Here is a 24,194-nt window from a genome sequence, read left to right as displayed (position 1 = left end):
TTGAAAACATTATTGAAGCATAATTAAACTTTGCTAAGAAATGTAAATATATCCATGGAAAGAATTTTGGAGGGCCCGGCAATAAGAGGTCAGCTGTCATCTCTGGAGAGAAGATGATGGAGATTTTTAGATTTTTTTCTTTATCACTAAAATTTCACTAAACTGTATTTCCTGTTTTTCTCTCCAAAAAATGTAGTACTTAGGCTAAAAATTGTTTATAAAAATGTATTCTGCTCCATTTCAAAATCCAAACAAGATCTTACAAAGGGTTTAAATACATACACACACACACACACACACACACACACACACAAGGAGGGTACATGATGTGATGAGCCCTGGGTGTTATACACAACTGACAAATTATTGAACACTATCTCTGAAACTAATGATGTACTATATGTTGGCTAATTAAATTTAAATTATATATATATGTGTGTGTGTGTGTGTGTGTGTGTGTGTGTAAGTATTTTTATAAAATTTTCAAGGGGATAAAATTTTAATCTCTTTCTTATGTGGTTTATTAATGGGGATTGCTTCATTTGAAAAGGATAAAGTTACTTGAAGTTGTGTTACTCCTGTTATCTTTTTGGGAATGGATCTCTACATCCCCACCCTATAGGGATCCCCACCCTATAAGCAAAAAATATGAAAAACAAATGATGTCCATATGATAAAGAAGATATGATACAGTAAAGAAGGATGTTCCTTTCTGACCTGTCCATGGGGTGCCATTATTCTGGACCTACTCTGGAGATGTCATAACAGAGAATACTTTTCGAGAGACAAGCCCAATCTCCCCCACATGAAGCACAGGACCCCGAGTTTGCCAGACCCCACTGTCTTCATAGGTGTCATTCCCAACCAGTCCCCATCCCCTCATCCTACAGCCACACACAACTGCCTGCCCTCTCCTGAATCAACACCCCATGCCTGTCCCCAAACACCATCCGTTGCTTGTGGGATTAGCCCTTTCTTATCCCCTTCACTTTTGCTTACCACCTCCTTTGGGTGTCTGTCCTCAATGTTCCTGAGAGCTAAGCACTTCTAAGGACCCTCTGGAGCCGCACCAATGACAGGATCAGAGTAAGCCTCACAATCCCCAGTACCTGGGCCCAGCACAGATGCTATAGCCATAGGTAGCGTTTTGTGGAGTTCAGGTCAGTGTTGAGTCCCAGCTGAGTCCTAGCTCTCCCTTCAACTCCACAGAGAGCCCAGTAGAGTCTCTCCAGTCTCCTCCATGGCCCATCGTATGTCAGCAAAGTCTTCTTCTTCTGTCCCATGCTGCCATCGCAGAAGGGGGCTCACAAGGTCCCACAAGATTCAACAGAGCTCACCTCCTTCCCCGACCCCTAACTATGCACGGGAAGGAGAAAGGAGACAGGGCCACAGAATGAACCCCAGCCAAGCACCACCTTTGGCTATGTTAAAGGCATGCCATCCCATATCTTCGGCCCCCAGAGAGCAGTGTGACTCAGGACCCAGCAGATCTCATGATGGATTGCTTTCAAGGACCTAAAGAATGACTCCCATAGGAGAAGGACTAAGATTCCTTTGACTCAAGTAAGAATTGCTGAGAATTTACTGTATACACAAATACTCTGGGAGATTCAGAGGTGGCCAGGAAAGAGAGAGATGCCAAGGAAAAGGGTAAAGTTTTCACCGGAAGGGCTCGGCTCGAGCCTGCGTCAAGGAAAAGTATTTGACAGAATTTGGGTGAAAGGAGCATGGAGAAGCCCTTTAGTTTAGGCAAACAGCAGGAGCCCAGCTTCATACCCACTGAGGCGTGAAACCTCTGTGGTGCTGAGGGAGAAGGAAGAAATCAGGTGTGGCTGGAGTAGAGCGGTGGAGAGGGAACACACAGACATAGAAGGATGGAGGCGAAAGTTGGGGAGCCTTAAATACCTTGCTAAGAAGCCTGGACTTTACAATCCAGGGATTTCAGAGTCACTAAAAATGTCTGAGGAATCAAATTACAATTACATCAAGCACAGCAAACTTGGTGGTAAAATAAAAGGCTTTATTGGGAGCCAGAATACCAATATTTGGGTTCTGATACAACCACTTACTAGATATAAACCTTAAACTTTCTGGAACTTGTTTTCTTTTTCTGTAGGTAATTAAGTAAAATGTTAGGGGACTAGAAAAGTAAATGAGATAATGTATGTGAAAGCACTCTGCCAACCATAACATCGCCAAGAAATAATGCGTCCATACAGTGGATCTCGCACGGCAAAGTCCGTGGAGATGAAATAAACAATCTCCTATCACAGGGCCAGCCTCTTCCTCTAAACACAAAAGTCTGATTTACACTTTATTTTTGAGAAGCTTTTGGAGGTGCTTCTGTCAGATGAATCACAAACCGTTGAAGATAAGTTGTTTTGTATTCAGCCTCCAGGCCAATTGTTTGGAAAACAGCTGTGTCATTAGTCCACATTTCATGGACATCAAAATGGTAAACCCCTGAAGTCCAAGGGAAAAGGGAAAAAGAAGTCATCTGTCTCTGAAGCCTCTTCCTTGTATCTTTGATTCCATGGTTAATAGCCACAAGTTTTATGAAGGTTGTTTCAATAAAGTTGAAATGAAAAGAAAAATAATAAAAGCAAAGCTGAGAATTCAAGAGTTGCACCGTTGAAATTACCATTGGGGTGGGGGTGGCAAGCAGTGCGTGGGTGGAGGGTTGGAATTATTTTTACATTTCCCTGAAACTGTTTTCTGACCTAGTAGCATCCCACTGCTGCCAGGAAAGTATTAAGTAGATATTTAAATCAGGCAAAAGGTCATTGCATTGCCAAAGACATAAGGAATCTTCACGAAACAGAATACTTCATGCAGGCAAACATCCTGTTTCAGAGACACCCCCCACACACACCCCAGAGTAATGAATTGAAGTCAGGTTAAGCAAGAGTCAAACCGGTGAGAATATCAGCCCAAGTGCCACTTTTCTTGAACAGTATCCCCGTAAAATATTGTCTTCCAGATCAAAAAATCACTCTTGTTTAAGAAAAAAATACCAGTAGAAAATGTACCTCTAAGCCATATCACAACCCTATGAAGTCTTTGTTTATAAAACCAGGCCCTGGGCAAGTCTGCCAATCTGCTGTCCAAGATACTCAAAAGCCTGCAAAAATAAGATTTAACATTTTGTCTCCTTGCAAGGAAAGACTTTACATTTACAAATCAGGTTCAGCAGAGAGAACTGGCTTCACTTTGGGCTTCCCTCGACCACAAACTGAAATCTGAACTCAAAAAGCCTATACTCAAGGCTGTTTCTGAAACTTTTAATTCCTAATTTATAGATGAGGTTCAATTATCATTTGGATAGTTATTGATTTCTAACTTTTTGGACTTGGTGAATTAGTGAATGAGGTCCATATGAGACTGATTTTCTTTTATACTAGTTTTCTTCTTTTTTGGTGGCCTCCTGTATGGTCAGTTTCTGCAAATGCCCCTTGAGAGTTTCAAAAGAGTGCCTATTCTCTGTCAGGTGCAGGTTTCTACAAATAACCATTGGATCAAAATTGGTGACTTACACTTGATTTTTAGGTCATTGATCTATCAACTACCGACAAAGGCAAATTGAAATCTCTCACCTAAAGTGGATTTGCCTTTTTCTCCTTACAATCCTTTATGTATTTTGGGGCTATGTTATTATGTACATACAAATTCATCACTGTCATATAGTTTTCATGAATGGAACCTTTTTTATTGTGTATTAACCCTCAGTTACCTCTAATAGTGCTTCCTGATTTCTCTTTCCACTGTTGTCAGGTTTGTTTTGATTAGAATTTGATGAGTACATCTTACTCCATCTGCTTGCTGTCATTCTTTACAGTGTTTTTGTGAGCAGTGCTTAATTGACTTTCGAGTATTTTTTTGTTTTTTTTTTAGATCTAGTCTACTGCTCCATCTTTAACCACAACTTTGGCCTACTTACATATATTGTTACTGATCTGATTTCTGCCACCTTGTTGTGTTTATTTGCCTTGCTTTGTATGTTCTGTGTTCGTCCTTTCCAAGTGTCCTACTAAATTGATCTATTTTTCATTTCTTTTTTTTCCCTTTCTTTACTGGTTTAGCTATTTAACATTCTAGATCTATTTCTTTACTTGTTAATCTTTAAACAAAATCCAAATTTAATCACCAAATATATCCTTTTCCCAAAGAAAGCAAGGAATTTGGAAGCGCTTATCACCCATCCTTCATCTTATACGATATTATCCAAGGTTTTTATTTTACCCTATTGTTATGTTCCCTCCTTAGGAGGCTATGGTTCTTACTCTAGCCATTTCTCTTGAGATCTATTCTTATTATCAACCATTTTTACTGCTCCCATTTCCTTCTTACCTCACTCCTTTCTTCTAGGATCCATTTTCTTTGTTTATTAAATCTTTCATGGTTTCCTGAAGTGAGGGTCTGTTAGCAACAACTCTGACCCTTTGTTTGAAAACATCTACTTCCCCCATAATTTACAGAATGGATTGCAATGCACTCATAACGAAGTTTTTCATCACATCCCCCTGAAGTTTATTTTAAAGGACACATTGGTTTCACCAAGCAACTGAATGAGTCTGTGACAAGGAAAAAAAAAAAAAAAAAAAGTTAAGAGCCCAGAAGAGAGCTAGAATTGTGTCAGTTTCTCCAAGCTCACTGAAGATTTTCTTCTCTTGCCTTCAGTGTTCCATGTCATTGTTGAGAAGCTTGCTGTCCCTATAACTGTCATGTTTCTAGATAGTCTTTTTGCTTTGCTGGTTCTTAAGTACTTTGTCTTTAGTGTTCTGTGGTCTTGCCAGAATGTGGTTACTGTGGACTTATTCTTAATTTTCTTTCTCTGTCCGATGCTTCCTGTATTTGGAAAATGGTCTTATTCATCAATTTTGAAAAGTAGGATTTTATCTTTTTGAATATTTCTTCTTGCACATTCTCTTGATTCCCTCCTTTCTGGAACTTCTGTTAGATCTACATGGCACATTATCACCAGCCCCTTATCCTTGACCTTCACTCATACTCCATCTCTTTGTCACTGTCCTGCACCCTGAAAACAATTCCAAGTCTACTGTCCTTAATTCACTCTTCAGCTTTTTCAAGTCAACTGTTTAACCCATCTTTTGAGTTCCTGATACTTTTGAATCCTTTTCTGTAGTTCTAGGAGTTCTACTGCTTCTTCTTCAAAATTATCTATTCTTTTCCATAATGTCTTGCTTCTCTCTTTCTGGTTCCTTCTGTTGTGTGTTTAACCACTTTTAAATCTACTTTCCTTATATTCCCAATCCCATGCTTCAATTATCTAATACTCTTGAGGTCTTAATCATATTGTGTGTTGTTTCTGCTGAATCTTGGTCTAGGTAGATTGTTTCTTTCTGTTTTTGTAATTTGGAGTTACAGAGTCATCTTTAGGGAACCTTATATGCAGGAACTCTATAAAGTTTAGACTGAAGACCAGTCTATCCAGGAAGATCTACTATGTCCTTCTACCAGGTGTCTGAGGTTGTCCTCAGCCCATGACCACTTTACGATGCTTAATTTCTCAGCCTGGGGTTGCTGTGAGAAACACAGTTATGTGCATGTGTTCATAGGAAGAGATCAGGTCCAACTCCATGCTTTGTGCAAGATCAAGACCTCATCTCTTTCCCCTTTAAAACCCAAATCTGTGTATTATAGACACTAGTATCCACCCCCCATCCATGCCACCTGTGTCAAGGAGGTGACAACAGGAGGGAGAATATACTCTGTTCTCAGTTCCTCCCTTGTTTTGAGTCACTAAGGAACTCACTAACTTTCTTCCCACAGCTAGACATATCAAAGGGTGTCAGACTCCATGCTACATTTCCAGGGGCTCTGCAAGAGGAATGCCTTAAGTTCCTTTTAAGCTCAACATTTTACTAGGACCAAGAGTCTTCTCAGCATATTTTTTACCTATTTACTTTAAAACTTCCCCATTTCCAGTGCATGTGGTCAACCAAGCTTATGCGATGCTCTGTTTCATGCACTTATTACTTAATCAACTGTCAAAAAATTAATTGTACATATTAGTCATGCAATACCCTACAAAAGAGCCAGACATTACAAGAAAATATGCCTGTCCTCAGCCTGCTTGAGATTCAACAATTTAAGTATTCTATTCAAAAAATACATGATTAAATTATTTTTGCTGGGATCTTAACATATTTTTGACATTCCGACATACCAAACTATTTCACTAGATGGAGTCATTCTCAACTCTTCTAGAGCAGATTATCTAGCTTTTGGATTTTATTTTCCTTCATTTCTTTCCCCTGGTGCATCTCCTTGGTTGTACCATGACAACACAGCTTATGTTCATGATGTCTTACATGCAATGACCTGTCCCACTTTAAAGTTTCTCCCTGCTTGGCTTCTCTTTGCACCTCTTTAGATGTTGGTGTCCTCAGAGTTTTGTTCATGGTCCTCATTTCATAGATCTCCCTGGACTTCCTGTCTACACTCATGTCTAGTTATAACATGCATACCATATTAGTTTCCAAGCATGGCCGTAACAGCATACCACAAGCTAAATGACTTAAAACAACAGAAATAGGTTGTCTGAGGCTTGTGGAGGTCAGCAATCTGAGAGCAAGCCTCAGTGGAGCCCTGATCCTTCCAGGGCTGTGGGTAGAATACTTCCCTTGACTCCTCTCCTTTCTGGTGGCAGTCAGCCATCCTTGGTACTCCTTGGCCTACAATCGCACCAGTTCAATCTCTGCCTCCATTATTAGAAGACCTTCTTCCTTTCTCTGTGTCTGTGTCCAAAGTTTCCCTTTTTCTAAGGACGCCACTCATTTTATTAGATGAACCCTCATGACCTCCTCTTGACTTGATGCACTCTATAAATACTCTATTTCCAAATGAAGTCAAGTCCTCAAGCACTAGGAGTTAAGGCTTCAATGTACCTTTTTGTGGAGCCACAATTCAACCACACCATATGCGTATGTCTACAGATCTCCCTCTTTGAGTCTAGGGATTTCTCCCAAATGCTTGACCGGAATGTGAAAAGAAAAGCTACAGTTTTTGAAGGTCTTACTATGTCCTTGGCATTGTTTATGCACTCCACATGTATTTTCTTATTTAACCTGTACAGTGTCATACAAGGTAAGCATTACCATCCTCCTTATTTTGGTGCAGCTGCAGGCCAAAGAACTCCAAAATTAAATGACTTTCCAGATCCCAGAGCTAAAAGATGGCAGAGTTTGGGATCTAGGTGTGGTAACCCCTGATAAATGACTCTTAACCCTAAGCTCTACATGACCCCCAGACTGCCTTGTGGGTAGGTGTCCCATGGGTAACTTAAACATGAAATAAACTGACCCAATTCATCTATCTAATTTTTTTCTATATTCATTAACATCCATCCAGCCACTCATGCTAAATCTAAGCTATTTTCAATCTCATCCCAGAAATGTAACATTTACGTGCTGAGCAACACGATACTCTATTTTGAACATCTCTTCGAGTCTGTCTTTCTTTCTTTCTTCCTCTCATCTCCTTTGAAAAACCCATTTCAGGATCTCTGAACAATTTAGCAACTGCTTCCCACCATTTTGTGTCCTTGTATTTCTCCCTGGTTAATTTTGATAGGGTAACACTGGAACAAGAACTCGGACACTGGAGTCAGACAGAACTGGGCTCGAATCCTGGATTTCCTAAATTATTGGCTGGGACATCCTGAGCCATGATCTTGGCTTCTCTAGTTTTAGTTTCTTTATCCATAAAGTAAGAATAATAAATAATATCTACACCATAAGGTGCTTGTGGGATTTCAATGAGATAATACTTTTTCTATAAAGTGGATGGCCCAGTACCTGACAATAGTGTGCACTCAACAGATGGAAACTCTACAATCTTTCTTTGTTTTTGGTTTCAGTCACACATAAAACCCCAGGGCACTTTCCTCAATCACTATTCAGCTTATCGCTTAGGAATGTAATTCATTTTGACTTTAGGATTTCAGCTTTAGCTGGTTTGTTGTCTGGTTGCTTGATTTGGTGCACAGAAGCAATTTAAACAGAAACTTACAGAAGCACACTCCATGATGTAGACATAGTGTGAGAGATGCTTGGGAGCGTTTAGTGGTATGATGAAGTAAAATGAAGACATGTTGTCTTACCAACAAGTTCTGTAGGTAGACATGAACTCATGCTCTGGTCTTACCTACCTGTGCAAGCACCCCTGGGAGAGGCATGTCCCTTCCTTCCAGGGCTCCATGTTCTCATGTGTAAAAGAAGAGGTTTGTGATGGTTTACTATGTCAGCCTGACTGGGTCATAGGACGTCCAGACATTTAGTTAAACATTATTTCTGCGTGTGTCTGTAAGGGTGTTTCCAAAAGAAATCAGCATTTGAATTGGACAACTGAGTAGAGCAGTCTGCCCTGCCCTGTGTGGGTGGGTTACATCAACTAACCCACCAGGGACCTGAATGGGGGGGAAAAAAAAGTAGAGAAAGAAGGGAAGGATTTTCTCCCTTTGCCTGGCTTTTGAGCTGGGACATCCATCTCCTGTGTTCAGGTCTCTGGTTTTCACGCTTTAAGACTCAGACTGAAATCTACACCATTGGCTGTCTTGGGTTCCCAGTTTGTAGACAGCAGACTGTGGGCTGTGGGATTTCTCAACCTCCATAATCACATGGGCTAATTCCTCATAATATATAAATAAATGGGGAAAGAGAGATAGAGAGATTGGTTCTGTTTCTCTGAAGAATCCTGACTAATACAGAATTGAACTAAGATCATCAAGAGTCTCGTACCTCCAACTCCTGTGACTCCACAATTCTTGCTAACTAAATCTGGATTACCATTAACTCAGTAAGTGCACATTGACTGACCTCTGCACACAGGCCACAAGCTTCCTGCTGCCTCGTCTGGTCATTAAGAATTCAAAAGACATATTCTCCAACTTGCAATCTAATAGAATAGACAGGTTCATAAATAACTAACTCTAATACAATAGATTCAAACATAATAGGTTTACCATCTGAGCTTGGGCAGTAAGTATACTCTTCTATCACTTGTTGTTCATCTGCTGTCAAAGCCCAGCTTGGAGATATGTAGGTAGAATCATGAGAAGGCCATATGAGCCTTGTGTCACTCCAAGAACTCAAAATCTTGACTTTACAGTAAGCCAAACCAGCAAAGACTCACATTGGGGATATGGCTTCTGTCTGCATAAAGCCGTTCTCTAATGTAATTCACTCTGTTTATAAAGGATATTCACAAGAAACACACTGGTGAAATGGAGCTCTATAATCATGTCAGAATGACAGTCATCTCTACAGCCTCAGTGGACCCCAAGGGAAAGTCCAGGGATCCTACATGTAGGGTTCAGAATTGAGGAAAACATCACCTTCCCCGTGAAACTTCCTTGCAAAAACAAGGATTATGTCCCCACATGACTTTTTATTTTGGCTGCCAGGAAGCTAACAGCCATACTGGAAGCATGGCTACAATATCTTGGCCAAGCTCGTGGTCAAATGTGGCCAAAATGGCTGCATTCTTCTCTCATGTGATTTTGGTTTTCCATTAATGTTTTTAATTTCTTCAGGACTGATTCCTAATTTCTTTTTGATCAGTAGTTTGGTTTGCATGTTTATCAGTAGTCTCGTTCACAAGGCATCTCAAATTCTCTGTGGGACTAAATAGTATATGTGTATTTAAGTAAGAATGGAATGTATTCTAGAATATAATGTGAAATGAAATAAAGCATGGTAATAAAAGAATTAGTAAGATGTCTTATGAGAAGCAATTATGTTGCCAAAAGATCAATGTTGGCTTCCTAGACAGGGGAGTTTGCCCTGAAGAAGGATTTGTGAGCAGAGAAAAGAGGGCTGAGGGCATGGGGTGGGCAGGATGTGGCAGAGAGAAATGGCGGCAGGTGCAAAAGTATTTGGGAATCATATCATAAATGATACCAAGGAAGTATCTCTTGACCTGGCATGTTTATTGTCATCTATTTCATCCGATATTTTGAAACATTTGTCTGAATCAGTCATTTGAGCTCTCAATCCCACACTCTTTGGTCAGGAGCTACTGACTTCATGTGGATGGGTCTAATCTATTTCTGACCGGCTCTGGGTAATTCCTCTGTGATGGGCCTAAGAGTAGCAAGTCTTCACTGAGTTGCTCATGAATTGTGAAGGGGCCCAGTGAGGAGGGTCTGAAGAAGACACAATACCAGGAATTCCAGCCATGGGTGTTGTGGGAGTAGGAATAGGGCGTCTTAAATCATATAAGAACTTTTATTCCTGGTGACTGAAACACAGTAACACTCAGTGAATGAATGAATGAATGAATGAATGAGTGTGTGCATGAGTGAGTAAGTGAATGAATGAAGCAAACAAGCGAGTGTGGCAACTCTTTATCTCTGAGACTTCTGATTGCCAGGACCGCTCATGCTCAAGGTGGATTTTTAGAAAATAAAAGTAGAAATGTTTGACTGAAGAATCATTCAATTACCTCTGAAACTAAAAATATACGCTATGTTAATTAACTGAATTTAAATTTTTAAAAAAGAGGGGAAAAAAGTAGAAACATTTGAAAAGCCCAACACTTTTGTACCCATTTTAGGGAATAAAAATAGAGCAAAGAAAAAAAAAACTTTCAAAATGATGTAAGCTGCTAAAACCCGATGTCCTATTGCATTTTGGTCAGCATTTTGCAACTTTTAAAAAAAGTGGTTGAAGACTATGCCTTCCTCTTTGTTAGCCCTGTTGGTTAGCACATCACCAAGAGCATTGTCAATATGGAAAAAGCTACAGGGACTGCCAGAGCTACAGCTGGTGCCCAAAGGGACAGCATCCCTGATGGCAGATGCTTCATGAGATATTGTGAAACCGAGGTGCTTCAGAATACCAGCCTCACAGTGCAGTGGAGACCATCTGTCTCTCAACAGTGATCTCTGCTCACAGATTGATGCGAGGCAGATGTCGGAACACCCGGAAGTCAGATGCTTACATCGTGCCCAAGTCCTCTTGGCTGTTGATAGGAATGCAGCCCAGTGCCTACTGGCCTCACACTTTGCTTAGTCCAGACTGTCAGAATGGAGCCTGGAGAGCCACTCTCACACTGCCTTCTATGCCTTTAACTGTCCTGGGTTTTCCTGTGGATGCCTTGATGCATGGTCTCTGCATATTTTATTTTATTTTATCTTATTCTGTTCTATTGATTTTATTTTATTTTTCTTTTTTATTTGAGTATATTTGTCACATCATGTCACATTAGTGTGCTACCAATGATAGGTCCCAAAAATACATCCTCAAGGAGAAGCTTTAGGAAGACAAAATTCCTTCCCACCAAATGGGTGACTCTTCATTTTTTAAATTATTTGGGACATCAGTGTGAAATTGTTGGCTATTTCCTATCTTCCTGGCCACTCCCACTTCTAAGAGTAACCCAGCTTGCATTGGTAAAATGGATAAGGTGTATTCGTGTAAAATTTATTTGGTGCCTTCTATTTAGATTAGAGCATCTCAAGCCGTAGTATGCATGGAATCACCTGGAAAGTGTGTCAACAATGTGGGATCCTCGACCCTCCCCACATCCAGATTAAGATTGGATTAGAAGTATGCCCTTTCAAATCACAAGTTCCCCCTGATGCAAGTGGTTCTGATCATATATGGAGAAACATTTTTCAGTCGACATCCAAATCCAGTTGAGCCAACCAACAAAATGCCATTTCACCAGGCCACACGTGTTTAGCTCCTTATAAGACCGATTCCACTTAATGACATTCTGATCTACAACCATGTCAGGAAAATCCCAATCCCATGAGATGTAGACTTAGACATACAGATGTATACCAAATAGACAGACAGGTAAATAAAAAAGTACAAATGTGATTTGTTGTCCAACCAGTGAACTTTGAGAGGGGGAGGCACAATCTACAATTTTTCCAGGACAATAGGCATAAACCAGGGCTTTCTGGAAAGGCTGCTGGTCTCACTGATTGAACATTTTTCTTATGACTTCTCTGCTCCTCTCCTACAACAAACCAAAGAATACATTTTCCTCCAGACTCAGAATGCATAGATGGGCCATCTTTCCATATTACTTTTCTTTTGATCCTTGAATGCTTAATCATGTACTGAATGAGGCATCCCCTTCTCACTGCCTGCTGGCGCCCTGGAACCAAATGACACCCACCTTTTGCAACTGTGCAAGATTTAAAGGTCTGCATTTTAAAAGCAGATGCTTAGATATAAATAATTTTTTCAGCTATCTTTGTGATTAGCACTTCTGAGTATTCATCGATGTGTTTAACTAGTAGGAACTCTATGGGCCAGGTGGAACCAGGTTTGGAGAATTCCATCTGTGTGTGCAGAGTACTCTCTGGCCAAGATGTGCCTGCAGGAGGTACCTGGGTCCTGGGTCCTGGAGCTAGGGCTAAAGGTACAGATCCAGCAGCTGAAAGAGCTGTCCCCAGGGCTTGCAATCTCATGGCCCCATTGGGGAATTATCTGGATTGTGCAATGTAGCCATGTGTGTGTGTGTGTGTGTGTGTGTGTGGCAGGTGGGTGGATGGGTGTGGGTGAATGGGTGTGTGTGTGGTGTGTGTTCATCTGTGTGCCTCTGTATGAGCACACACACGTGAAGGTTGGCCAATAACTGAAAGACTCACAACTTGCAAAACCAGCCACAGCCAACTCTCTTACAAACACTACTAACTGACTAACTGCCTGCATGGGCGTGAAGCAACCAAGTGAGGGAACAGCTGAAAGAGAACTTTCTTCAGGGGATGAAACCAGCCTTTACACAAAACCTTAAGTGTGAGCCAATCTGCATGACCACCGTTCCACCCACCCAACTGATGTTTAATGAGTACCTACTGTACAATATCAGGAATGGCGGAAGCTCTGACTTGATTAAACTGAGATATAAATATCTCTTTGTTTTCTCAACATTTTACTTAAGGTAGAAAGCCTCAAGTCTGTCCCTGTTGGAAATGATACTGATGACTTCAAAGCACATTGACCACAGGAGAGAAATATGACCTCAGGAGTAAACAGGGTGAGAGTCACCACGCATTACCTCCAGGGTCTGTGATTCTATGAGGAACAAAGACAAGACTCTCCTCAGACTGGTTGTCCTGTCTTAAAAAATGAAAAACATTGTTTTGCCTGAACTGCAGAAATGACACTCTTAAGAGACAAGGCTAAGGGAGAGACAGGTATGGGTGGGCACCCTTTGGGTTCCTACCTCAACCTGCTCACATCCATACAGCATCTGAGGTAACAGCATCCCTCTCCTCCATTCCTCCCCAGGAACATCCATCCATGCTCCCTCAGCCTTTTTTTAGGAACCGCACAGCCAGGGCGCGTGCCTCGGACACTTGCTCCATATTTTTCCCCATCAGCAGGAAGTACCTTCTATGACCCAGAAGCAAGTCATGGGTTTCTGGTAAGTAGCTCCGCTATGGTAACAAACCAAATACAGGGCTTCCATATGAAAATCAACTGCCTTTCAGTCAACATCAAAACCTGTTTTGTCCCTGTCATCAGGTGCACATGAGCCTTCACCTTTGCTGTCCTCAGTAAAAGTCTCACAAAATGCCTCAAGATGAGAGAGAACCCCAAGAGCAATGCCCTTCCTATCAACCACACCAAGTCACCCCCATGCAGTTTACTGAAGACCACCACCTACCCCCACCCTGCCAGTGACAATCCTGCAATAACACTCGGGCCATGAGCCCAAGCCGGATGTTCAGCCACACTCTCCGTGCACTGTGGTCTATGTGGAAGGCGACAGAAGTCCATGAACGTGACTGAACACAGACTAAGGGGCAGTGGAGTGGGAATCACACCATGGAGGGGACTGGAGCCCGTTCGCCATCACACTTTACACAGATGAATTTGGGTGACCCCTGGAGCAAGGCTTAGTCAAGTTTGGGCAACCCTCACCCTCACCCACACACACACACACGCACACACGCGCACACACACACGCACACACACACACGCGCACACACGCACACGCACGCGCACACACGCACACACGCGCACACACACACGCACACACACACGCGCGCACACACGCGCGCGCGCACACGCACGCACACGCACGCACACACGCACGCACACACACACACACACACGCACACGCGCACACACGCACACACACGCACACGCACACACACACACACACACGCATCCTTTCATCCAATCCCCCCTCAGTTAATGCTCTTTGAGTACCTCCTGCATGTCGGGCCCTGTGCTTGGCCATGAACGTTGGGCCTTTGCGGGGCTGAGGCTGTATGGAGGGAAGAAGCAAAGGGTCACCAGGATGTGCAGCAGAATGACAGAAGAGAGGGAACACTGCAAAGACAAACACGGCAGGTGGGGGCTGGGGTTCATGGGTGGATTCAGGAATGGCTCTAGGTGGGGGGGGGGGTGCTCCGGAAAGTCCTCTCTGAGGAGACATTTGCACCGAGCCCGGATGAAGGATGGAACTACCCGGAATCAGGGGTTTCAGGCTGAAGGGACAGTATGTCCAGGCCCCTGAGGCAGAGCCAGAAGATGACCAGATGGCTGGCCACAAGGAGTGACAGAGGGGAGCCCACAGGGGCTGTATCAGGAATCAAGACTGAATCCAGCACCTCCGGGAAGAGAACAAAGTCACCAGGAAGGTCTTTCTGAACTCTAACGGTATCTCTTATTAATGGTAGGCCCTGGGAAAAGTTAGTTGACCTCTGGGAACTCCATTTTCTTTATCAGGGAAATCAAGATAGGGATTCTTATTTCCCAGGATTTCCTGAGATGGTGTCTCCAAACTGCTTACCAAAATCCTGACATCAACTAAGGACTCATGAAGTTGTCACTGTAGTCCTGGTATTTTGGGGTTTATGTGGCATATTTCCTCTGAGGAGCTATATGTAAGCCATTTCTCCGATTTCTCTTCAGTTTTTGCTCAACAAGTAAGTTCCCGTCATTCTCCTCAAATTCAGAGCTATTGCTTTGGTTGGAGTTTAGAATTACCTCTGTGGCAAAGAATTACTCCGGTTCTCGGAATCTGCATTGTAGGCCAGGGATAGCTGGAATTTGGACTTTGCAAACAAGCAATACACTGCTCCCAGCTTTTTATTTTGCCAGATAAGATTTTCTTTTCAAAAGCTTACCATCTAGTAAGAAAAACACTTCATTAAAAAAAAAAAAATACCTAACACCAAATAATCTCAGAGAAAGGGCAATTCTTCCCTTGAGAGGCCACTTTTCATGGATTTCCATTCTCTCTCTCTCTCTTTCTCTCTCTCTCTCTCTCTCTCTCCCTCTCTCTCTCTCTCTCTCTCACACACACACACACACACACGCACACACATCAGTGGACAGCTCACCCAAGGTGGCCAGACTCCTGCTGGCTTCCATGTACAATAATTCCTTTAGACCAGTGAGGGTGATGGAAGCCAGAGGCAGCAAGAGAAAGCAGAATGGGGCTCTGGAAAGGGGCAGTTTGCAGACTGAGCAGAGTGAAGTATGAGCCTCTGACCTGCTGGGACGATGACTCTGCGCTCGTTCGTAGTCATGTTTGGGGGCGGCATGTGCTTCTCCTCCACGTAGCTGCCATAATTCATGCCCACGGTGTCTGGGCTGCCCACCATCTTCCCGCCTTTTGCCATGCTGCATTCATCCGGGGAGTTCCTGAAGGGGAAGACGATAAATCCTTCCATTATTGCTGCCACCAAGAAGCCTGCCTCCCAGCCTTCTTGTGATACGCAGAGAGAAGCAAGGAAGGACCAGGTGGGGAGGCTGATGAAGGAAGACAGAGGTGTCAGAGGGCACATATGGTGTCTGCTCCGGGCTGAATGACCGTGTCCCCCCCACCAAGAACTCTTTTTTTCAAGCCCTGACACCCAATGTAATGGTATTTGGAAGGGAGGCCTTTGGGAGGCAATGAGGGTCCCCCTGAGGTCATGAAGATGAGGCCCCCATGATGGGATTAGTGTCCTTACAAGAAGCAAAAGAGACCAGAGGACTCTCCCTCTCTGTCTCTGCCTCTGAGGATAGATATACCATGAAGGTGGCCGTCCACAGCCCAAGGAGAGAGCACTCCTCAGGCCCCAACCCTGCCAACACGTTGGTTTTGACTTCCAGCCACCAGACCTGTGAGAAATAAATTAATTAGTTCCTGTTGGGTAAGCGCCCCCAGGCTGCGTTGTTTTGTTCTGGCAGCTGGAGCTGTGTTAATATGGTGCCTGTGCTTGGTGGAAAGACGGGGCGGGCACAGGGGAAGTAGAGCTAACACCTGGCTTCTGTTTCTTAAACCAGCTCCTTCTGAAACTGTCATGTCAAAACTCCCCTGGTGACAGCTGTTTGGAAACACTTGCAGGGACGAGCGAACTGCCATTGCCTCTCTCTGTGACTTGAAACAGGCTGGGTACACAGATGCTCGGAGGTAACCCCAGCTTGGAAGATGCTCTGCCAGGCTTATCCTAGAATGACATCCCTCTTGCAAACCTCAGAACGAAATCCTTGTGTCCAATTTCAAATCCCTACAGCCAATCTTGGGAGCTTTGAAGGCTTGCTGTGTCCCCAGCTGAGGTGCGGGCAGGCAAAGCAGAAAAGGAAGCAGGACTGGTGCCCTGGGAGGAGCTGGGAGACAGGACTCAGCAGCCCTGAGGCTGAGATGTGCGAAGCCAGCTCTGAGCATGCAGAAAGGGGTCAGGATGGCAACCAGGAACTGTTCACAGAGCTGCTCTTACTAAGGCAGTCACAGTCATCTGAATAAAGACAAACCTGCCTTTTTTTTTTTTTTGACAAATAATTCTAGCTAGTGAGATTTGAAGGTTATAAGATATGATGAAATATTTAATAGGGAAACCCCAAATGGAAAATCCAACTTAACCAGAAAACAGGAAAATACATCGATGTTGATTAGAAGGTGAACCCACAGATCGTCAACTCAAGATCACTGTATCCAAGGGGCCTTGACAATTGGGTTACATCTTCTAAGGTGGATTTCTGGAAATTGCCTCTCAGGTTCTACCCAACAGAGGACTTTCTTGCTTTTGGGAATCTCCAAATTGTCGTTGGATATTGGATTTCCCTCCCAGTGTCTAAGGCCTTGAGGTTGTGGGCTCTACTCCAATGAGCTTTTCTTCAACTTTACCACACCTCACTAGCTGGAGCTCTGCAGCCAACTGGAGGAATCATGAAATTATGAGCCTGGCATGGACCTGACCTTCAAATTTGAGAAGGCCAAAACCACTGGAGGCAGAAGAGCACTCTCGGGTGGGATGGGGCCAGGGGTGGGGGGGATGGAGTTCATTTGAGAGCCAAAGATGGGGACAGAAAGGTCAGCTGGAGGGACAGTGCCCTGGGAAGGGTTCATTCAGCATCTTCAGAAATCTGAAAAATCAAGGTTTCTGGAAATACATGGTCCTGCTTCATGGCATCCCCACAGCTGTGCTAACATGAAGGACATTTAAAAACAAAAACAGTCTGAGTTCCCATGGTGTGGATTCTCTATATTTCCACTGTGGCCTACACATGCATTATTTCCTGCTGATGCTACTTTTCCTGGCTTCAAACACTTATCTCTAGAAGCGCCATCCTAATATCACTACTGGAATGTCTTCACTTGAGACTTCATTTCCTGTCCCTTTGGAAAATTCCATCCGTTGAGTGGAGGGTGCATGTTTCGCTCTATTTGCCTCAAGGAGAGGAGTTACTAGGGACTAGAGGACAGAGTCTAAAAGATTCGGTTCTTTCAGGAAAACGCTTTAGATGCTGCTCAGCGGAAGAACATGACTCCAGCTACAACGAAAAGGTCTAGGTGAGCACTGCAGGTTCCCTCCTCTGCTCATCTGTTCAGACCACTTTAATTGAGTGCCTGCTGTATACCAGGCACCATAAATCCTCTATTCTCCAGCAAGACAGGTTAGCCTTCCCATTCAGCTTTCATTGTTTAAAAAAAAAAAAAAAAAAGGCCACATGGGCGCCCCCAGATCCAATTTTCAGAAGCTGCTCCTTCAGAACATCGTACTCTGTTTTAGCTTCGGAGGAAGATACAATGGAATTGTGTCCTTGATCATGTCAAGTAGTTTTTGTAAAAACTCTAAGGGAACTCCAGTCCCAGAGAAGGGAGAGTGTCACCCCACAGGCCTCCGACATGCTAGTCTCAAGCAGGTAATCAAGGCCCCGGGGCCCCGGGTGTGCTGTTCTTGCTTCTCAGCTATGTCCCCTTGTTTATTCTCTTGGGAATTTTAAAAGCCCAGTGAGGAGCAGAATCTCAGGTGGGACCTGAGTACACAAAAGAGAAGGGGCTTGTTCAGACCCCAGAGCCAGGAGGGGTCAGAACTAAGACTTGAAGCTGGACAGCCTCACCTGTCCACGCTTTTAGCTCCTGCACAGAACCCCTCCACCAACGAAAAGGAAGATGCTGTCCTTCCAAGGTAAAATAGGGCTTAATTTCAGAAAGGTATCGAGACTTCCCTGCCCATGTGTTACTCTGGCTTAAGGCATGCATTGTCCCACATGCACAATTGCTTTTTTTTTTTTTTTTTTGAAGATGTTATTTGACAAGAGAGTTGCACAAACAGAGGGAGCATCAGAGAGAAAGAGGGAGAAGCAGACTCCCCACTGAACAGGGAGCCCGAAGGGGGGCTCCATCCCAGGACCCTGAGATGATGACCCAAGCTGAATGCACATGCTTCACCGATTAAGCCCCCCAGGCGTCCCCACCATTTCTAATGGTGTTGTAGCCTCCATTCATTACCCGGTACAACAGATGTGGGACACACCAGGACATGTCTAAAAAACCTAAGCAAGGGGTAGAGACAATTCCTGGAGTAGAAAAAAAAATTTTTTTTCCCCTGAGGCATCTATTTAGACACCAATTTATTTAAGAAAAAAAAAAAAAAACCACACACACACACGCAAAAAAACTTAACATGATTCAGAAAACAAGTGTCTATTTAAAAGTCTCCCAATAAAAAGATGTTCAGTTCGTGGCCCAGGTGTGATGAGGAAAGCCCCAGGCTGTGGAAATCCACCTCCTGGCTTACAGCCCTGCAACTGCACAGACGCTGGGCATTCTGAGGTTTGCAAGTCAGCAGGGAGAAGCTTCCCAGGAACAGTCTGGTTGGTATTCCATTGGCAGCAAGCCCTGCCTGGGAGAGAGGGTCATGTGGTCTGTACTCCACCGTGATAAGGATTTGGGCCTTCAGTGCAGTGTTTTTGAAATGCACATAGCAAAGCACATCCCTTTTAATATTGTATTCTTAGTACTTGCATATGTTTTCCAGCAGTTTCTGAGAAAGTTCTAAGACAATTCATTAGATGCTTGCTAAATGGGCAATTAATTTGGTGAATGCAAGATGTATCTTATTTCGGGGGGGGGTGAATTTCTTTTTTGCAAATAAGCATCACTCAGGTTATTTCTCTCAATGACTCTTTCTTTTGGGGGCATACAGAAATTATTATGCAAAGCAAAATTATAATGAGAGATCACCCCACATCTGTCAGGATGGCTAGCACAAAAAACAAAAAATCATAAATGTTGGCTAGGATGTAGAGAAACTGGAGCCCTTGCACGCTGTTGGTGTGGCTGCACAATGGCATGGCTGCAATGGGACAGAGACTGGAGGCTCCTTGAAAGTCTTTAGAAAAGACAACCATATGACCCAGCGGTCTCATTTACACGTATTTATCTGAAAGAATGGGAATCCAAATCTCAAAGAGATACTTGCACTCCTACGTTCATTACAGCACTATTCACAATGGTCAAGGTGCAGAAACAACTTAACTGTCCACCGTGGGTGAATGGACAAAGAAAATGTGGTGTATACCACAGTGGAATGCAAGTCTTCTCTAAAAGACGGAAATCCTGCAATTTCTGAGGGTGCACGAAGCTTAAGGACAGACATTATGCTGAGTGACATAAGCCAGTCACAAAGGACAAATACTTCAGACAAATACTCACTTCACAGGAGGTGTCTAATATGGTTAAATCCAGGGGATTAATTGATGTGGTTTCCATTATTCCACAGAAGCAGAGGTTTCTCTCATGGCTTCTCCTGAAGAGAACTGAGGTTTCTCTCATGGCTTCTCCTGAAGAAAACTGGGTGATATCGCAAGCAATAGCCTTCCCAAGATCTGATCACAGATCCAGAGCATTCCACACAGCAGCAGGGGGGCTGGTGACAAAACAGAGTGCTCCAAGCACACAGATCTCTGCTGCTTTGGTTACAGAAATCAAGAGACTACACATGCTCAGCTAGTCCTCCAAACTTGCCATTTCTTGACACGCCGCAAAGAATTGGCCACCCCAGGAGATCAGGGAAGGGATATCAAGAATAATGAAAATAACAAAGAGAGAGATCTTGAGAGAGAGAAGGCTATAGATGCCAGTTTCCACAATCTTCTATTTCTGTGTTTTAAACTCATATTGACCTCCGAGAATGCCTAAGGCACTGCAGACAAATATTTATAGACCATACTTGATTTGAACCTAGGCTGTTGGGGTCCTGAGTCCAAGTACTTTGCCACACACTCTAGGACCTCACATAGCAAGGCCCTATGTGATCTGTAAGTCATGTCTCCTGGATGGGAGACATAACTGAACAGACCCTCAGAAAACTCTGTTTCGTTACTGTTGAGTATTTTCAGAAGGATATCCTGGGAGTGGCCCCGAAGGCAGTTATGGGGAGATTCACAGATGTGAGCTGTACAGGAGCGGCCACATGCAAACAAAGACAAGGTCTCCAGGGAGAAGCCAAAGATGGTGTGTTGATGTGGACGTACGTATGAATTTTGATTAGTCTAGTTTTTAAAAAAATGTTGATCATCTCAATTTCCAGCTGAATATCAAGTGCTGCCCCCCACAAGACTTCCTTGAGGTCTCTGCAGAGACGATGGGCTTACACCAGTGAGCGTGGCAGGAAATCCAATGAGAGGTCCCCATGCTAAGAGGCACAGCAGGAAGGAATCTGATCCAGAATGTGGCCCCAAGAACTGAGGAACAACCAGCACCGAAGCTGGCCCATCGGGAAAAGAGTGGGTCTAAGGTTTTAAGGTCAAGTGGAATGCAGCCAGAGACAAAAGCTTCATTTAGCTGTTGCTATACATAATGCCTTATTTTTTAAAAGGGTAATGCACCTGTGAAAATGTACTGGGAAATTAAAGTCGGGTCTTTGTTTTTGAAAAACAAAATAAATGTGGCATCTGACATTGGTTTTCTCCCATCAGAGACTACTTACAGCAGGGGAGATTCCATCATGGAAAGAGCCCACAGTGAATGGCACAGATGTGGGCATTAGCTTGACCAGGATGGAGCCTCAGCCCTGCACTGTCATCTGTGCTGTGTGAATGGACCTCATTTATCCAAGAATGTCACCAAACACAGCCCCAGGCGACAACCCTGAGCTCACTAGCCCCATTAAATCTGTGATTCTCCCTTACTTCACAACACTTAGCCTCCACTCACGGTTAACTGGGGTCTTAGTAAAAGTCCAAGGCAAGTCAAAATCAAATCTGGAACATCAGTATACTTCTAGAAGTGGATAGAGACAAACCCACAATCTACCTATTTTATCGATTCTATAAAATAGAATCTATCTATTTTCTTCAAGAACCATCCTTCTTATCCCTGAATTCCTTTTGCCTTTAGGAGACGACTGTCACTGCCTTGCTCTCCACCACGGGCTTTACTTCCAGATTGATCTTCCCCAAATACAAATCCTTGCTGGCTATGTGCAGCCTAAGCCCTTTGCTGGGCCATAGCTCCTTTGGATAAACCCACACTCCCTAGATTCTCCCCAGCCATGGGTCTTCTCGATTCATTCACTCCTCTAACCAGTATTTATGGTGCAAGTCTGCAGGCCTTGCGCCAGGTGCTAGGGATACCCCGGCATCGCTGTTCTCCTGGTGTCTGCATTTGAGTGAAGGAAGCCCCTCTCCCTGAGTCGACCTACGTTTGCCCTTGAAGACCACATTCTCCATCCCCCCAGCTGTTATGTGGATAAGCAAGCTGACGTTACTCTCAGGCAGTCTTCAGTTCATCACCTTTTACTAGAATGTCACCATCTTCCCGAATGTTCTTTTTAGTTTATTGGGTGATGAAGCTCCTTAAGAGAAATATGAAGGTTTTCTCTGGCGGCTCTGCCCTAAAACTGACCCAAAGAGGAGTTCCGAGAGAGGGCCCTCCGTGGGAGGCTGGCCCCAGGCACGCATTCCCTGCCTGTCTCAAACCAAAAACCACCTTCTCAGGTGGTTTTCTTCCTAAGAACCCTAAAAGCACATACTTAGACCTAATCGACCGAACAAACTCCTAATCGAGTTTCATAGCGTGAATTGAGGTAAGTCACCACAAAAGGTATTTTCAGGACCCCAGACAAGGAGGGGATTGTCTGGAGAGTGCCGGGGTAATTTGTGGGTCTGTTTTATTTCTGAATCAGAAGCAGTGGAAAAGCTGCTTCAGACCCCATGGCCTGAGCAGCGGGTGGGGCTCAGCAGTGATTCATGGAGGGCTCCCTGCTCAGACTGAAACTGTAGATGTTTGTCTTCGCAGCTGTGTGTTATTTTTACCCTTACTAAATACGCTCTCTTACACCTGGAATCCCAGGCTCTTCCCTCCAGTCCAGTCCCCTTCCCCTTCTCCAGAGCAGCTGAAGACTCGGTTAATTAAAAGTCACCACCAACACACCAACAGTTAGTTCTTTGTCCCTGAAAGGGGTCTGAAGTTTCCCTGAGTTTCATTATTGAAGTTTTTAATTTCTTTTTACAGCTGAAAATGGGTATCGGTGAGATCTTCAAATATGGGGAGAATCGCATCCTTTTGGGATTCATCATTTGGAAATAAAATATTCTATAGAGTAATATCTCTAGTTGCATGCTCAGGATGATATGTGGCATATTTTCTACCTTGGGAGTTGTCTTTTTTTTTTTTTTTTTTTTTTCACTTAAAACACTTTCATTTCTCAGAGAGGAAAGATTTAACCCCAATAGCCACCAAGGTGCTTCAGTTTTTTATTTTCATAACAGGCTATGTAAATTCTGGTTGACCAAAATGATTTCATGTTCAAGACAGAAAATGCCGGGGCGCCTGGGTGGCTCAGTGGGTTGAGCCGCTGCCTTCGGCTCAGGTCATGGTCTCAGGGTCCTGGGATCGAGTCCGGCGTTGGGCTCTCTGCTCAGCAGGGAGCCTGCTTCCCTTCCTCTCTCTCTGCCTGCCTCTCCATCTACTTGTGATTTCTCTCTGTCAAATAAATAAATAAAATCTTAAAAAAAAAAAAGACAGAAAATGCCAGAGAAGGCCCCATGTCCCTCTGCCAATACCCACAGTGAGCCCATGGGATTCTCATGTGTCATAATGGGGAGCCAGACTCTCAGGCTCTCTTGCTTTACAAAATGGCGCCCATCCACTTGACATCCCAAGAGATGGCAAAGACAGCGATGAGTGGCTGCAGAGGAGAGGAGTTGAGGAGAGGTCTGCCCCAGATAGAGAAGCAGGGGCAAAGTCTTTGTCTCCCTCCTGACTCTTCCCTGAGTGAGGCTCTCAGTCTGTCTCATTTTTGCAGCCCAATGAACTGACATCGGTAAAGACTCAAGGTCTGTTATGAGTAGGACAAGCTATTACTAACTGACCTCACTATCACCGTTCGGAAAATTCACTAGTTTGCACGTCTCCAGCACTGTGCCACCCACACCTTGGAAGATGGCCAAGCTTAATTAGGAAGCAACTTGTATGCCAGTCTGATTCATAGAACGCTGAGGCAGAAAGGAGCAAATGCGATTGTCGCTGTGGATTTCACTGTCCTGACATGATACATGAAAGCCTTATAGAAATTGTAGGAAAATACACATTAAGTCAAATCTCCAGAGTCAAAGTAGAAAGGCATGGAGAGAGAAGAGTCCAAGAAAACCATGTTCAAGTATCAAATATTGGGTGTTGCACAGGAAATGAGGGAAGGTAGCATCAAAGGATCTTCAGCCGATAGTCCATTCTGTAGGGAGCTGCTGGGCACAGCTCAACACAGACGACACCCAGGGCCCGGAACCATCCCCATCCTAACCTTGAGAACGTTTTTATTCTTAATGTCACCCCAGTGCGTATTTCCTGAGAGCCACTGATGGGCTTGGAAGGCAAGTCTCTTCATCGTGCTGACAGTTTTTAACAAGCAGTTTTATTTGGAGACATCTGACCAAGGTAACCTGAAGGCGAGGGCAGGTACACTGACCGGCTGTAATAGATTCAAA

At 43.8% G+C, this 24,194-nt stretch overlaps 1 protein-coding gene across 6 annotated transcripts in view; it reads right to left on the bottom strand.

Moving 5' to 3' along the window:
- Positions 1-24,194, bottom strand: part of ERG (ETS transcription factor ERG) — a 241,056-nt gene that overhangs the window by 23,698 nt on the left and 193,164 nt on the right. For all 6 annotated transcript variants that reach the window (XM_004762164.3, XM_004762165.3, XM_013061285.2 and 3 more), the window contains one exon: positions 15,487-15,638. In XM_004762164.3, the coding sequence (XP_004762221.1) occupies positions 15,487-15,638 (152 nt within the window). The remainder of the gene's footprint in view (positions 1-15,486; positions 15,639-24,194) is intronic.

Source organism: Mustela putorius, unplaced genomic scaffold, assembly GCF_011764305.1.
Source record: "Mustela putorius furo isolate JIRA1106 unplaced genomic scaffold, ASM1176430v1.1 tig00000765_pilon_pilon_pilon, whole genome shotgun sequence".
NCBI lineage: Eukaryota > Metazoa > Chordata > Mammalia > Carnivora > Mustelidae > Mustela > Mustela putorius.
This window is presented reverse-complemented; position numbering and strand designations above follow the sequence as displayed.